General features: G+C 35.1%; 4 protein-coding genes across 4 annotated transcripts; 1 reads left to right on the top strand and 3 right to left on the bottom strand.

Moving 5' to 3' along the window:
* Positions 1–2,631: 2,631 nt before the first annotated feature.
* Positions 2,632–3,622, bottom strand: MONOS_18558 (uncharacterized protein). The gene is made up of 3 exons (XM_067871588.1): positions 3,276–3,622; positions 3,173–3,205; positions 2,632–2,977 (listed from the first exon to the last, which is right to left on the bottom strand). The coding sequence occupies exons 1-3, from the start codon at positions 3,548–3,550 to the stop codon at positions 2,911–2,913; spliced, it is 375 nt and encodes a 124-aa protein (XP_067733744.1). The 5' UTR covers positions 3,551–3,622; the 3' UTR covers positions 2,632–2,910.
* Positions 3,623–5,185: 1,563 nt separating this feature from the next.
* On the bottom strand, positions 5,186–11,110 carry MONOS_1418 (uncharacterized protein; the record flags this gene model as incomplete). Its single annotated transcript, XM_067866959.1, has 3 exons — positions 5,186–9,603; positions 9,676–10,373; positions 10,449–11,110. 3 exons carry the CDS (start codon positions 11,108–11,110, stop codon positions 5,186–5,188), a joined length of 5,778 nt encoding a protein of 1,925 aa, XP_067733743.1.
* Positions 11,111–11,326: 216 nt separating this feature from the next.
* MONOS_1419 (uncharacterized protein) lies at positions 11,327–14,224 on the bottom strand (the record flags this gene model as incomplete). Its single annotated transcript, XM_067866970.1, has 1 exon — positions 11,327–14,224. One exon carries the CDS (start codon positions 14,222–14,224, stop codon positions 11,327–11,329), a length of 2,898 nt encoding a protein of 965 aa, XP_067733742.1.
* A 590-nt stretch (positions 14,225–14,814) lies between these two features.
* On the top strand, positions 14,815–15,517 carry MONOS_18557 (putative Cornichon protein). Its single transcript, XM_067871587.1, has 2 exons — positions 14,815–15,244; positions 15,293–15,517. The coding sequence occupies exons 1-2, from the start codon at positions 14,841–14,843 to the stop codon at positions 15,330–15,332; spliced, it is 444 nt and encodes a 147-aa protein (XP_067733741.1). The 5' UTR covers positions 14,815–14,840; the 3' UTR covers positions 15,333–15,517.
* The last annotated feature ends 2,287 nt before the right edge of the window (positions 15,518–17,804 follow it).

Below are 17,804 nucleotides of genomic sequence, written 5' to 3'. Positions count from 1 at the left end.
TTTTCAGCTTTAATTTGATTTTTTTCGAACAAAATTTTCTATTTTTAAAGGTCATGATTTTTGTTCAAAATAAAGATAAAATAATTATATGTTTCATTTCATATTTACATTGCTCGTTCGTTTTGAATAAAAAAAATATTGAAAAATTTTTATATCAAAAAACGAAAAAGAAAAAGAAAAGTGAAGAAAGAAAAACGAATCAAGATTATTAAAAAAATGAAATATTGTCATTCAGATGCATATATTAAAATAGCCGTAAATATTCATCTTTTCGATTGAACAACCTTTCAAATTGATCTTTTTTTTAATTCGATAGAAGGAGTGAGATGACATTTATGCTACAAATAGTTCAATTTAAAATTAAGATAGTATTTGATCTGAACATTTCGCCATTTTAGATTGGCTATGGGAAAAGCTTTGAAAAAATAATTCCAATTGTGATGTTTTTTTCTATCATTTTTTTCTAAAAAAAAATATGAAAAAATAAACTAATGAATAAAAAAATATGTTTCGAATTATTTTTATATTATTTTATTAACTTTTATTTCTAATCATTATTTATTTATCAGGAAAAAATTATTTTGTAATTAAACCTCACCGATTTTCTTTTTTATATTTATCATTGCCATTTTTTTGCATCGTCACATGAAATTGATATAATAAGTCTGATATCAATATCAATTTTGTGATCCTTCACATAGAATATAAGTTTTTTTCATTCTTCAGAAATAATTCGATTGGATCATTGATTTCCCAATCTTCAAAAGAATAGATACTTTTTGTTTTCCATTGTTACTGGTAAAAAATTCTTATGTCAAAAATAGAGGCTTGAATAAAGAAATTTATGCTTCGGCTTTAAGTTATCATTTCACAAATTTGTTTATTCTTGTTGAAAATTATTTGCTTCAATAAAGGAAATACCGTGTACAAATAAGTTCCCTGGTTTGAAGCAACTGTCAAATATAAATTCTTATTTGTTGTGATTTTTTTTTAACTGTATTTATTTCCTTTTAAAGAATTATTTTCTGAACTTGAAAATTGCGATGAAGAAGAGCAGAAACAAAAATTAGAAGAAATGATTGAATTTGTGGATTGGATAGCTCTTTCTTTAAAACAGATTTGAACTCTTCATCATCCATGCAGTCAAATTTTCAAAATGATTGAAGAAGATAAATTGTCTTTGGAAAATCAGCTTTTACTGTTGAAGCATATTGGATATCACAATGTGCTGAATGATGTGTTTATTTCTAATCCTTCTGTTTCATTATTGATCGAAAGATTTGAGAAGATGATTATTAACGAAGAGAAGAGGAAAGAAAACAGAAACGAAATGCTTCTTGCTGACATATGTGAATGTTATCTGTTTCTCTCTAATGGTTTCGTTTCAAACGATTTCGTTTCAATTTTTGTTCGCTGCATCCTTAATGCTGCATCAAACAAAGATGAAAAAGAAAAAACACAAAAGGATGTTGAGATTGCTTTATTGGCTTTGAGTAACATTGATTTCTATAATGTGTGAGCATTCATATTTCAATGCATGCATTTATTTGCTTTTCAAAAATTGATAGAAAATTGAAAGCTGCATGTATCTCGATAAAATTGCAAAAATCATATTGCATCATCAGGTGAATAGAAATTTGACTCGTCTGGCAAATCAGGCTGCTTGGGAATTTTTGATGAAAAGATTGAAACATGATGAAAGCTTGGAAGATATGATTGTGAATGTGCTTCATTTTGCGAGAGAAGCTACAAGAGAATTGAAAGAACTCTCAAAGTTTGTTAATTGGAAGAGAAAAGTTGAGGAAAATGGAGAGAAAGGAGAAAAAGTGGTGAAAGAATTGCTTATCATAGCGAAATGGCTGAGCACAAAAGAACATTGCTTATCCTCGTGTTCATTGTGGAATGAAGAATATATTGAGCTTGAAGGATGCGTTTCAGGGATATTTCTTGCGGCAATAGACAATTATGAGGAGATTTGCAGTCTTTGCATTTGTTCATTCAGAGGAGCAGCAGATAACAGATCTGCAAAAATTGAAGACATACTGAAAGGCGGAGCAGTTGATGTTGCTTTTGAAGGGATAAAAAGACCAACGTTGAATGATTTAATACTATGTGAATGCCTAAGGTTTTTTCATTCGATTTCAAGGAGAATTAAAAGAAAGGAGAAAAATGAAATGGAAGAAGTGGAAAGAAATGCAACAAAAATGAAAATTATTGAAAAGATGGAGGAAGAAGGATATGAATGCATCATCTTCACCTTTGTGGAAATCATTCCATTTTTGAATGGGAAAAAATATAATTATTTCCCATTATCATTAGATGTTTCAGATTATTTAGTGAATGCTTGAGGAAATGAATTGAATTTTGTTGCTCTGTAATTTCTATTTTCCTTTTTTCCAACTTCATAATCCAAAATAAAAAACATAGCCATTTGAAGACTTTCCAGAAAGTCATTTTCTTCTTTCTTCGAAATAGAACAAATTAATTGAAAAAAGGAAAAGAAGAAATTCAACAAAGCCGCATTTTGAATGATAAACGTTCCTGGATCAATTGCAACTCAACCATTTATTGAAATCAAATGCTTAAAGCATTTGAGTTAAGAATAAATATCGTTGTTTCGGATAACCTGTGTTTTCTTTTTTTTCTTTGTTATTTTGCAAAATTTGTTGCATCAACCTCAAATTTGGCGTTTATGAGTTTATCTGCAGTTGTGATATAATTTGTATTTTTGACTATCTTACTGAACTCAGAATGAACGAATATGACACATCGCAATTTTCACTTGTTTCCAACTGCTCACTCGTCAGACAAAGTTACACCAACTCTGATAAGGAAGAAGCATGCATCAAGTGTTCATTGTCTCCTTTTCTTTCTTCATCAAAGGACTCTTTGTCGATTCTTTTTGATCATTTAATGTGTGAAATTTTTTTTCAACGAAACGACAAAGAAAAATGAATGAATGCTAAATTGAATGAATCTGAGAGAAGGAAGATGAGGATGAAGGGGAAGGGGAAGGGGAAGAAGAGGAAGAGGAAGAGGAAGAGGAAGAGGAAGAGGAAGAGGAAGAGGAAGAGGAAGAGGAAGAGGAAGAGGAAGAAATGAAAAAAAAAAAAAAAAAAAAAAAAAAAAAAAAAAAAAAAAAAAAAAAAAAAAAAAAAAAAAAAACACCAACTTGAGCTGTCCCTCATTTGTCACTAATGTTTTCCTTAAAGGCAAGAGAAGATAAATAATCTGTGAGCAACGATGGATACGGATCAAAAGGAGAATCGACAAACTGGAAGACAATGATTTGATGGAGCTTAAAGAATTTCATGAACCAAGCACAACACGTGGAAATGGAGAAAATGGAGAAAAACAAGTCTTCACCATTATTTTGATTCGTTCTGTTCTTGGTTCTCATCTCACTGTTAGTCAAGCTTTTATAATTTTCATTTATTATAATAATCTCATCAAAATCTATCTCTCTCTCTTTCTCTCTCTTTTTTTCTTTCTCTTTCTCTTTCTTTTTCTCCTTTTCTGTCTCAGTCTCTGATCCAGATTCAGACAACATCTCATAACTTTTCTCTATCTTCTTCGATTTCTTCTTCTTCTTCTTCTTCTTCTTCTTCCACAGACTTCACACTCATTTTCAGATCATTTTCTTCCTTTAGCATCCTCTTCTTCGGCTGCAGAAGCTAGTTCTTTCTCCTTCTGAACATTCTCCTCAATCTTCTTATGCATTTCTTTCTTTCCTTTCACATATTCTCCAGAAGGTCCAAAGGCAACACTTTGTCAAAAAAGAACATCAGTGACCGAAGTTAATGAACCAAGACAAGCTAAAACAATGTCTCATCCGCGTTGTTATGGTGAATAGCTCCCACAGATAGGGCACATTCATCATCATGTTTTGGACGTGCACCAGTTTTTCTTATCATTTTTGTGCAACTTGTAACATTTTGATGTCTAACCCAGAAAAATCCCAAGAAGAATCTCATGTATCACGTTGTCTAGCTTTTGTGATGTTTCTGTTCTGAAGGAATGAGAATATTTCCTTTCATTTTCGCTCACTTTCATGTTGTAATGATGAAAAATATGAAAGAGGTTTTGAACCTTTAAATACGGTGATTGATATATTTCTCAAAAACAATAAGTTTTCATTCATCAAAATGAAGAATTATTTGTTCTGATTGAAAAATATGGAATTAACAAATCATCAAAAGAGAAAGATTTTATTATGAATTAACCATTATTAATTTGTGTACAATATAAAGAAATTTTGATTGTTGATTTGAATCAATACAAGAAAGTTCATGACAGCAATAATAATTTTTTCGTTAATATTCTGGTGTTATTTGACAAATCTAGTGAAAAATTGATATTGAAATGCTGTGTTTCATCAAACTTGAATAATCTTCAATCACAGTTTTTCATTCAGAATTACCCTTGTGGTTTTATATAATAATAGTGGCTAATGTGAATATTCAACCGCTTCTAAAATTGAGTATTTGTTTGTTTTTCTTTTTTCTTTTTTCTTTTTTTTGGACAACTTTTGTTTGTATTAATATCAACGTTTAAAAGAAATCTGAATGTTGCAATATATTCAGATAAATCATAAATATTATATATCGATAAACATATTCAGGCGTACATTTAAAAAAATCTCATTTTCAGTTCAATATAGCTCGTAAACCTTCCAACATACATATACATGGATAAGCGTTTGAAAAATAAAGTTAAGCAAGACTTTGCTTTTAACAAATAGCATAACAATCTAAAATTTTTTCATACGCATTCTTCATTTAATTGGCATAACAATCTCAAACCATATGATAACTCAATTCTCAACATCTTCTCTTTTTGGTTATTTTCTTCATATTTCTATTCTCAGAAAACAAATCATTCACTTGCTCTTTGAGTAAGTCATGAATCTTTTCAATGTGTGTCAATCTTTTCAACTTCCAATTTGCTATTAATCTTCTTTCTTTCACATTTTCATTGTTTTTCCTTCATTGATGTGCCTGAATTTTTTTTTTTCTTCAAAAAATATGTTTAAGAAACAATCACCTTTTTCATTATTTCATTTTCGATTTCATTTTCACTATTCTTTTCAAATTTGATTATCGTCAGTCACTTTTGACAAATTGTTGCTCTTTTTTTCCAACATCATTGCATCTGTCAAAGTTATCACTGCAGCCTGTTTCGGAAATTATCCAATTAGCTCTCTCTTTATTGTTTCTAACGAAGTCCGCTCCAATTGATTTGTTCTAAGATATGCTGAAACAATTCCACTCAAATCATTTCCTTCCATAATCAAAATATTAGGTCTCTCCCCATTCACAATCTTCTGTCCCGCCACCCCTGCCTCATAATCACCAAACGGGATTTGAAGAGTCAAGCACTCCCACAGCATCATCCCAATCGAGAATGACACTGACTCCTTTGTTGCACCCATCTTCTTGTTGATCAGCAGCTCAGGCGCCTTCCACCTCAGGCACTCTTTTTTGAAATAATCTTCATCCTCAAAGGCAGACGAGGGCAGAGAGTCACCATCATCCTCATCATCATCAGTTGCAGAAGTCACAACAGTTGATGAGGAGATGGAAGACGAATCAGAATCATCATCGGATAATAAGTCCGAATGCATCACAATGCAGATGACCATATGCTCCGAGAACAATACAATGTGCGGGCTCAAATTGGATAATGACTGAAGCTTGTTTTCCATCTCGTCAAATGAATGAAGAGCTCCATTTGCCACCCAGAACAGGATCTGAGCAGCAGTTTGCTCTCTTTCTTTCAAACTCCCAATCGCCATCTCTTTTGTCTTATTCCTTCCATGCAAAAGCATGAACAATGAATCCCTCAAGTCCACAATCAGTTTTTCATGAGGTGAAGAGCAGGCCATTGCATCCACCAGATTCGAAATGGATGAGGTGGTTGGGCAAAGATCCTCTCTCTGAACAAATGTGGAATCAGAATCAGCTGTTGAAATGGATGAAATCGATGGTGAAGGAGTTCGCTTCCTTATCTCTTCTTCCTCTTCCTCTTTCTCATCAACCTTCTCGAGCATCCATTGAGGGATCTTGTCTGAATCTCTTCCAAGGATATATTCAGTTGATCCACTCTCAGATAGAAGATGCTCTGATGATTCCGAATGCTGCATCTGCTTCCCATACACTCTCTTCTTTATTTTTTCATCATTCTTCTTCTCTGCCTCCCTCTCAGCTCTCCTCCACTGCTCCTCAGTCGACATCTCCATCGTCACCATCTCAAACGCCTTCGGATCTTTTCTGATGTTATCATTCACAATCTCTCTCAGATCTTCTGCTTCATTTTTAACCTTTCTCCATCTGACCGCCAATGCAATCGAAACAATAAGAACAATTAGAAACATCACAGCCAATATAACAACAATGATTGGCCAGATCGATTTCCCTTCTTTTCCTCCTTCGGCAATCCTTTCATCTCCCTTTGGATCAGTCTCGCTCCTGTTCTTCAGGATGAATGACTCAGTTGCCGAGGGAGAATGGCCATCCCCAAACAAGATGCACACCCTCACTTCTGCACTCGCCTCTGCTCCCCTCACCATCTCCAACCCAGCAGTTCCATGCACTTCCTCTTCACTCACAAACCCAGACTCGCTTATCTCGTGTGTCTCCATCTGCTCCACATCCCCCACCGACGAAACAACGCGAAACGACAGGTTGCATGGCAGAAGAAGTGTGCCCCGGAACACAACATCCACCACCCCTTCCTTCTCCTCTGTCTCCACCCTTCGCAGTGTGGGGATGAACAATGGCGATGCTCGCTCCTCAACAATCCCCATCAAACTGCATCCATCATTCAGAATCCAAAGGGAGGTGTTCTTCTCTTGTCCATCTCCTCCCTTCAAGCTCATGATATTCAGCTGAGCAGAATCCGAACACAATATGTTTCTCCGAGCTGAGGGATATTTTTCAATGGATGGGTTGTTGTTCGCAAACTCTCCTTTCTCAAACACCACATTCCCTCCACTCACTGACAATCCCCCTTTCTTGCTGTTTCTCATCGAAGTGACTTTCATCTCCACTTCACTCTTCTCAAATTCAACCATTGACCCATTCCATTTGCATATCTCCTCTCTTTTTTCTCCTTCATTCTGCTCATTTCTTGTTCTTTCTTCATTCTCTCCCTCTTCTCCATCAAACTCACAACAGTCAACATTCACACACTCACACTTGCACACACTCACCATCCATCCTCTCTCTTCTTTTCCCAAACACATCCTCATCGAGCAATTCATCAAATCCACTCTTTCTGCACAATCAACGATCTTCACAATGCTCCCTCTGTTCTGTCTGGTGATGTTGCTCATCGACATCTCCTTCGCCTCCATCCTTGCTTTCTTCACATCAACAATCCCTCCATCCTCGCTCTTGATATCATTCATCCTCAGCTGAAATATCGTAGCCTTGCCCCCTTCACAGACTGACAATATCTCTCGTGAAGTGGAAACACAGCTGACAACACATTTCATCATCTCCAGCTCTCCACCCTCCACTTCCACAATTGTGCTGTTCAAAAGCATCATCATTCCAACACTCTTCCACCAACACTCACCCACCCCCAATGTTCCATTCTTCACTTTCACAATGCATGAATGCTCTGATTCAAAGCTCAACCCAAACAAGAATTCACATTTCTCCACAGCACTCTCATTCACAAACACAACCACACTCCCTTCATCCCCCACAGCCTCCATCTTTCCTTCAAGATGGATTGTCGATCGAGTCTTCTTCAGACTCTTCACATTCATGTCCCCAATCACACACTCTCCCCCAATCACCCCTTCTCCATCAATCAGAAGCATATTTACAATGCCTCTTTGAATGTGTTTCACAGCGCTGCCAATGCTCAGGCAAGGATTGTTCTGTGCCCCACATTGTCTGTCATCTCTTCCACTCAAAGAGACAAACACCTGCTGGCCATAATAGAATGTGATCAGAGGGATCAGATCAACATCATCCCTTTCCTTGTCAGACCCACAGATGGAGTTGGTGGATTTCAGAGCATCCTGGCTGAGATCCAGCACAAACAATGTCTCGTTGATCTGTTTGGCAATCGACTCGCATCTGATGAACACATCCTTCCCCACAAATGCCTCGTTCCCCCAAAACCTCACATTCTCCATCCTTATCCCAACAGGCCCAAATCCACTGGTTCCACCCTCGTTCGGGTCAAGTGCATCAATCATGATCCCTCCTCCTCTTCCCTTCACCCCCGAGCACGAACACATCCCCAACGAGCATCCAACAACTCTCACTTCTGATTCTCCTCTCTTCAGACACACTTTCATCCCTCCTCCTTCCTCGCTCATTTCACTCCTGCAACAAGAAACCGAACACCCCTCCAACACACACTCCACCACCCTCGCAAATGAATCCACACTCAACACCCCTGCTCTGTTTTCTCCATTTGTGATGTTTGTGAACGAAGACACATTCACTTTTATCACCACTTTTTCGTTGTTTGAATGCCTGTTTTCTCCCCTGTTTGTCTCTCTTTTGGCATTCATCACATTCGTCTGCTCATCCTCAAACATCGATATCAGACTTCTCTCTTTCACCCCAGCATTCGAGATGTTCACATCCTCCACAATCGCCTCCCTTGTTGCTGTTGCACTGAAAGCGATGAACCCTCTCAACTCACCAGCTGCATCCAACGAACATCCTTGAACGACAACTCTCCCTCCATTCACTTTCATCACACAAAACCCTGCATCTGCCATTCCATTCAATGAGACAAACGAGCAATCCACGACTGACAAACAGATGTTTGCTCCTGATGATTCGATCAATGTCTCATGATGGCTGTTTGGATTTGGATTTGAGAATGACAAATTTTCCAATGTCAAACTCACACAAGATGATATTAATGCAATGCCATTTGCATCATTCTCATCTTCATCATTGCTTGTCATTACTGCTGTGCCCTTCATTGTTCCTTCAATCACCACTTTTTGTGCCTCTGAATCTTGTGAAGCTGGTGGAGATGATGATGAAAATGAAGAAAATGATATGGAATGTCTCAGCAACCCAGAATCCACGATGCTGATGTGGGATTCCCCTTCATCAAGTGGTTCATATCGAAGTGTTTTCAAGTGGTCAATAGATGAACATGGAGCTTCGGAATATCCACATCCACTGAAGTCTCCTCCTCCATCTTTCGAAACAAACCCATTCCCACTCCAATTACTCCACAAATACACAACCAATGGAATCACATATCCCTCCTCTCCTGTTGTCTTCCTCTCCCATCCACACAGCTCATCCAATGATCCCAACTCCCTTTCACTCATCTCCCATTTGAAATGCTCCTTGTTCACAATCTTGCTCAGGTCCCAACCTGAAACAAACAAATTCTTCCCTTTCCAGGCATTGCATCCCTCAAATGTCATTCCTTCCAATGAAAATGATCCCATCTCATCTGGCAGCTTCACAAACATCCCTCCCCCCATTCCTCTCCCTCCCTCTTCGCTATCCTCTGATGGCACTTCACATCCCGAAAAATTCACACTATTCATTTCAAAACTTCCTCCACTTCCAATTGATATCATCATCCCTCCTCCTTTCATCTCGCTTCCACCTGAGCAAATCGATTACAAATTGATTTCTTCAATTTTCACACTTCCTCCTTCTTTCATCCCAACATTCAAACATCCCCCATCTTTTCCTATCACCTCCACACCACTCACTCTGCTATTCAAAATCTCCAATTTCATTCCATCAATCATCGTTATTGGTGATTTCTCATTCATTGTCACTCCACTTTCCATCACAAATCCATCAACAATCAGATTCCCTCCTGCCATGTCAATGATGCTGTATCCGATCTTTCCATTGGTCAATGCCCCACTTTCAAATGAGACTGAACAGTTTGTCATTTCGAGTGTTGATGTTGAGTGAATGAATGCACTTCTCCTCGAATTCATCTGACCTTTCACAACAAATGAAAGTCTCCTCATTGTCAGTGAACTCGAACATCCAACAAGCCAATCTTGTGTGGCTGATCCTCCATCACTCACATTAACTTGCATCCTCTCTTCATCGGATGACACTATTCTGCCTGAAATACTCACACCAAATAAAGAAAATTCAATTTCATCCTTTATTGACGAAGATGAGACAATTTCTATTTCATTTACAGTGCTGCTCAATCTTGAGTTCGCACAATAATCAACTGTCAAACACCAAAATCCTTCAAACCCACAATGGTTGTGATCCATCCCATTTCCTCCACTCCCATCAACAATCACTTTTGTCCCCATTGTGCACAAATACACAAACAGCGGAATCACTCCGCTTTCATCCCCATTCTCACTCCCACTCAGTTTCAACACATCTGATGGAATGGTGCTTGTATCAAAAAACGAAAATGAGCTGGCATTCACTTTTGACTCCAACAACACACCGCTCCCTCAATCAACAAACACATCCTTCCCATATTCTGCCACATTCCCATTCACTTTCGAAAACTCAACATTCTGCCCAATTGTCAATCCACATCCCTCACTCTCCATCAATACGAACATCCCACCTCCTCTCCCTCCTCTCCTTCCATTCCCTCCATTATTCTCTGCCTTATTCCCATCAATCACACTCGTTCCACTCACAACCACTTTCCCACTTCCCTTCAATCCAACATATATTCCTCCTCCTTTTCCACCAGCACAACTGCTCCCATTCACATTGCATCCATCAACAGTCAACGTTCCACTCCCTCCAACTGTTCCTTTCATCCATCCTCCATCTCCACAATTTTTCACAACTCCACTGATATTGCATCCTGAACAAATCACACTCGTCATCCCTTCACAAAATTCAATGGCTGAATGATCATCGAATGTCAGACCTTCTTCAACCACAAATCGTTCCATTTTCAGATTCCCACTCTGTGCATTCACAATGCTGTATCCAAAGGCCACACTCGATGTGCTTTCTGACAAATGAGCAACTGAACAGTCTGTGAGTGTGAGTGATGAGCTGGTCAAACCAATGAGCGATGTTGCACTCGATAACGAAAATGGAATTTGGAAGGCTATGTTCTTGATTGAACTGACACTCCCAACATTTATCAAACACGAAGATGTCATTTCACTCGGAACCCTTGCATTCACCTTCGTTTTGTTAATACTACAAAACACTTCCCATTCATATGACCCTGCCATAGAGACAACTTCTGCCAACTCAAAACAATCATCCAACACAATTTTCTTATTTCCCTTTGCAAATCGTGTTTCAGCTGCATGAGCGATTGTTCTGCATGGAAAATACCCAAACCCACAAAACCACGAGTCAAATCCTCCACATCAATTCACATCTTTCCCAACATGTGCTGCTCCTAAAAATTCATCAAAAAACACATTCAATGGGAATGTTCCCATCCCTCCCTCATTCCGGTCATATCCCATCAGCTCATCATAAATTGAAACATTTCGTGAAAAATTCAGCTTTGTGGTTGTTATCGTCCCACTCACCATCTTGCTCCCATTCACAAACTCATCTTTCCCTCCTAATGTCGCACCGCAACCAACAAAACTCACTGTTGTTATCTCAAAGTCAAATGAGTTTTCTTCCAGCCACAGCATCACTCCTCCTCCAAACTCACTGCAACTGCATTGAGAGAATGCAGTTGTTCCTCCACTGTATGATGCTGTTTCTCCCATTTGAAGCTTGCTTGTTGCTGATTCCAGTTTGATTTTGAGACCACCACCGCTGCCTCTCTCGCACTCACAATCTTCAAATGTGGAGTTCCACACCACAAACGTTTCCTCTTCAACAACTGATTTTGCCACCACTACCCCGTCTCCACTTTCCAGCTTCACATTCTTCACCGTGATATTTGCCAATGAGCTCTCTTTTGATGTGGCGGTTGTCAACAGCAATGCAGAGGAAGAGGATGAAGAAGAAGATAAAACAGGTTCTGAGAACAATGATTGAGAAATATTTATTTCTTTGATTTCCACATCAACCATCGACAACTGTGAGAGAGGAACCACAAACACAGACGATGATATCGCGTTCACTGAAGAAATACTCGTGGTGATCAAAACATTCTTTAATGAAAGTGACCCACTCCCACCAGTCACCACAACCACACTCGGTGAAGAACCCGCTGATGAATTGTGATCGATTCCCAAGTGCATTAAACCTAAATGACCTGTTGTCACTCTGAACAGCGCTCTTGCTAATGAAAGTTCTCCTGTTCCAATAGCACTCATCTCTCTTCCTTTCCCAATTACAGATATCTTCTTTGTTCCAATTTCAATTGTTGTTGTTTCGCTTGTGTGATTCCCTTCCATCAAAATTATCTTTGAGATAAATCCCTGTGTATGATTTTCCACTGCAAAGCCTATTGTTTTGCATGGATTTTCATCACTCATTCCGCACCATTTATTTGTGTTGTCCCCGGTCACTCCAACAAATATATCCATCACTCCGTCCTTCAGCCATTCCTTCTTTTCTGTGAGCTGACTAATAAAAGCTCCTGATGAACTATACATATATACCACTCTCTGATCATCTGCATTTGTTGTGTAACATTCATGGAACGGATTTCCAGATTTCAAGAAAACATTGAAAGCATCAATGTGTTGAATGTCATGTCCATACGGAATAGAGTTTGTGCATCTGCATTTGTGGAAGAACAGAAAACAACAATAAATACCATCAATTGGTCCACTCATTCTTTCTGGTCTGAAATGCAATGCGCCTCCTCCTGAAACTGCAGAGCATTCAATGAACCTAATATTGCTCATTTTAAACAGAGGATCGAGATTGAAACAACACATTCCTCCTCCATTGTTGTTAGAAACTGAGCATGATATGAAATCACATTCAAATACAAGATAATCCCCTTCTCTATCGTTTTCTGTTTCAATGCTTTCAATTTCTGAAAATCCAATATTATAAAGAAAAAGACCACCTCCATTGTATTCTCCAACACAATTTTTGAATTCACATTTGTTTATCCGAACGCATAAAGAAATGTTCCGAGTAACTATTCCTCCTCCATAACTGTTTTCTGCAGCGCATGAATTGAATAAGTTATTCTCTGTTGTGACTGATTTGATCAAATTGCACATAATTCCTCCACCACCAAAGTGAGCATAACAATTGTTGAATGAACAGAAAGATACATTAAGAGTTCCATTTTCCAAATTATACATCCAAATTGCACCTCCACCAGACATCCCATCTGTTGTTGAAGACAAAGTTCCGGTCGTCTTTGATCCGTTCCACTCACACCAAATGAATGTGTTCTGTCCATCGTCTGTTTCGTTCTGTCTCCCTGGATATTTCTTTTCTTCTTCACTTCCTATGAACTCAACATTTCTTGTCCGACAGCATCCAACAAATGAGGTATTTGAAGCAGTCAAAGAATTCAAAGGGTTGTTGAGTGAAGGCACAATCCCTCCATCAAACACATCACAGACTGAATGAAATGAACAAGAATTCATCAAAGTTGTTTTTCCACATTGGCAAGTTGAATGAGATTCTGCTTTTGCAGGAATTGTTGAGATATTGAAAAAATTCAAATTGGAAAGTGAAATGCTCCCAACAAATGCAGATGAGAGAAATGGAGGTCTTGAGACCAAAAAGGATGAAAAACTTGAAGAGCACACTGAAATGCTTCCGAAATGTTCAAATTGTTTTTCTGGCTGTTCTGAAGCAAAAAGAGGAGGAATTGAATGAAGATGTTGAATTGTTGATGTGAGGGAAACATTCACCAAAATCGCACAACACCCTGTCAATTTCAAAGGTGAGTTTTCTTCACCAAAGGATAAAATGCATCCTCTCATTTCCACACAACTCTTCTTTTCTGCTTCAATAACACAGTTGTTTGTTCTATCCATGATTGTCACATCAACACACAGAACTGAAGAATTCATCATTTTCAGGCATCCTTCAATCCAACTTTCTTCAACACCGTTGTTTGATCTCCAACGTTTTTGTGTGCTTTCAACATATCCCAGTGGCTTTCTTCTTTTCTTGTTTTCCACGTCATGCTTTGTTTCGTTTTTGTAATTTCCTTCATCAAAGTCTTCCTTTTGGATACCATCAGTTCTTAATCTCTTTTCAATTGCATTTTTTTCAAAAACATTTCTGCTTTGAATTTCATTTGGAGTTAAGATATTTTGGAATATCCCTTTTTCTAATTCATTTGATCCTTCTTTCTTGTCTGCTTCATTATTTGCTGCGTCCATTGAAAAGCATAGAAGACAAATTATGAAAGCCAAGCAACTCATTCCAGACAGCGAGCTGCTCTCTTTGCGCTTTAAAAATGCAAAACTTTTATTTGACAAATTATTTAATTATTGTGGCTCAACAAAATTTTATCCGATTCAATAATTATTCTTTGAAATGAAAATAAGTGGATAATGAATAACACAAAATTTTTTGAACAAATGTTTTAATATCACATTCGTTGAAAACAAAAATAAACTTATATCTCCAATATTTTTATCTCAATTTTTATTATTTTCAATTTTGAATCTCTGAATGATAATTTATATGTTCACAATATTCTCACAATGAGGAAAGACAGTCAAAGAAATTTTCATTGCTCTGTTATCTTTATTACTATTAAAAATATGACAAACAAATCATAACAGCAGAATTGTGTCGTTAACAACAAAGAAATAATACTTTGTACTGATTATTTTTTGTTCTCTGTATACAAATAATAAAAATATGTTGAAAATTTTTAACAATTCTCACTTTCAACAAATTATTTCCGTTCCATTATTAATTGATAATCTATCATTTTTTGTTTTTTTTTAGTTTGTTGAAAGATTAATCACTGTATATTACGAAAAATTGATGAATGCAGGAGTACCAACACCTTTTGACATTGCATTTGGAATAATACTTGCAGTAGTCTATCTTTTATTGGCTATTTGGGAATTTTACATCTTTGCCCAATTGCAATCACTTGAGGCGGATGAGATAAGTTCGAAGGACTTATGCGACACAATAAATCGATATGTTCTTCCTGAATATTTTGTGCATTTTATTGTTAGCGCTTGCTATCTCTACAAGCAAAAATGGATTACATTTTTCTTTAATATTCCTCTTCTTTATCTGCACATCAAAAAATTTTCAAATAAAAAATATTCATTTGATTATTTAAGTATTCGATTGCCAATCGAACTTAAACAAGCATTAAGAGAGCACACTCTATTTTTGTCTTTTTATGGATACCTTTTTGCATGGGCAATTGCTGTGTATGTTTCACTTGTTTTTTATTTATTGTTTAATTATATTTCATTTAGAGTCATTAAGGACAGTGTTGTTTACTCGATAAATACTTGAATGTTGTTTGATCTTGGAATCTTCAGAATAAATTTTGAATGAATCTATTTATCAAACAAATACAAAAGAAATATAAAATCATTTATATGCTATGACTTTTTATTGATGTTTTGCAGAATTTGAAAAAATTTTCCAGTTATTTTCACTTTTTTTGTGAAAATTTTTTGTAAAAATTGCTTTTGGTTGAGAAAAGTTTGATCAAAGGCATTCAAAAAATATTACAATTATTTATCCAATTAGATTTTAAAAGCTTTATAAACTTTTTTGTTGGCCTGCGTAATGTGGAGAGAAAAGTTAAGGTGAATTGCAACAAAACTACAGCTCAAATAATATCTTTAATTGGATTTATTAATTTGAAAAAAATCAAACATCAAGAATGTGGAAAAACATGATTAACGGATAAATAATTTTTTAGTGAAAATGCCTGAAGTGAAATATTATTCACCAAATAAAAAAAGAAAAAAGGCATTGAATACAAATGAATTGTAATTGTCCAATTCGGTGTTCAAAAGGAAATTGATCTTTGTTTTCCCATTGAGGATAGTTTTTTCCAATCTCGAACAAAATTTTGATTTCATTTTGGATCAGTTAAATGAGTTATTTTCTGTGAAAAAGGAACATCACAATTTTTTATCAATTTTCGTGATCTTCACTCCATTCTTCTTCATGGAATACACCAAACAATGAAAATGTTGTTGATATGATATAACTTTTATTTAAAAAAAGTTTGAAGTGTTGATTGCAAAAACTGAAAAAAAATATATAAGATGTTCAGTTTTCACTAAAAATTAAACTATTGAAACTTTCAAATAAGAATAACATATTTTTTAGAATATTTTATTTTGTTTATCTATTTTTTTTTTTTTTTTTTTTTTTTTTTTTTTTTTTTTTTTTTTTTTTTTTTTTTTTTTTCGAAAGGTTCATTTTGTAAAATTCAAGGGTGAAAATGAAAATTTGATTTTATCATCATATTTTCATTTCGACGAACCAAAATTCGTTAACATTGAATTTATAACATAGTTGTCTTTGTTTCCGTTTTGGTGAATTTTAGCGAATTGAAATTGAAATTTGGTCAACATATTCATCCAACATCTTTTAAGGATATTGATTGGGCAAAAAATCTAAAACATCGCAAAAAATCCCTGGTAATATCGATTTCTCTATAACTGCAAGAGGAATTATTCTGTCAATTTTTCCTCAAAAAACCCCTCATTAATTCAAACTCATTTGATATACGATACTTTCAAAAAAGCTTCATTTGTGCTCAGAAATAATTCTTATCAATATTTCGGATAAATAGAATTTTGAGTTTCCCAGAAATTTCAAAAATAATTTATTCTGAGAACAAATGAAACTGTTTAGAAAGATTCGTATATCAAATGAGTTTGTATTAATGAGGTGTATTTTGAGGAAAAATTCACAGAATTATTCCTTTTGCAGTTATAAAGAAATCGATCTAATCTGGTGAATTTTTCGATGACCGGTATTTTTTGCATAAACAATAATTAAATCAAAAATCTTTTCAATAAATAAAAAAATTTTATTTTCAGAAAAAAATTAAAAATTTTAAATAAAAACAAGCAAACGAACAAATAAGAAAAAAAATTATAAAAAAAATCTAAAAAAATGTTTATTGTTGAAGATTAAAAAAAGAATTGAAATAATAATTCTATATGATCATTATTTCATTATGCGAAGAAAAATGATTAACAAATAAGAAAATGAAGTTGCTGTTTCAAAGAAGATGTTAAATATTGGGTACAGATTTTAAACAATGAAATAATATAAATATTTCGCCAAATTTGACACATTCGAATGAAAACATTTTTTGAATGATATATAAGTTTTGTTAATTTTTGATTTTTTATGAAAAATCTTATTAGAACATTATTTGAAACACATTTTCACTCAAAAATGAGGGACAGATTTATTCAAAATTGATGTGTATTTTGAAAAGAAAACAATTAAGATGCAAAAATTTACTTTGATTGTGTTTCAAACTACTGTTTTAAAGAGGATTTTTGTATTAAAGTTAAATATAGAGAGAAATTGTTTGAAAATTGAAGAATAATTTTATGTTTCAATCAATTTTAGAAAATAACAAATTAATTTTAAGGAATGAAGCTGAAATTAACTTCTTATTTGAAAGTTATCATATCTTTATTTCACATTTATTTATCGAATTATCAACAATTGAGTTTTTTTTGAAAATATACAAGATGATTTTTGTGATAATTTTCTGACGCAACAAGTGTGACTTTGCCTTGTTTTTCTTGATAACTGAATAAAACGAATAAATAACATTAAAAGTTATCAGATTTTTTTTTTTTTTTTTTTTTTTTTTTTTTTTTTTTTTTTTTTTTTTTTTTTTTTTTTTTTATGAATTTCTTCAAAAAAAATCATGCATTTTCAAAAATGTTGATTTGGATATAAATCCATATGCATTCCCAATAAATTATCATTTGCGCTCAA

Source organism: Monocercomonoides exilis, assembly GCF_001643675.1.
Source record: "Monocercomonoides exilis strain PA203 chromosome Unknown scaffold6-2077815, whole genome shotgun sequence".
NCBI classification, from domain to species: Eukaryota; Preaxostyla; order Oxymonadida; family Polymastigidae; genus Monocercomonoides; species Monocercomonoides exilis.
Note: the sequence above shows the minus strand (reverse complement) of the source record. Positions and strands in the feature narration are given on the sequence as shown.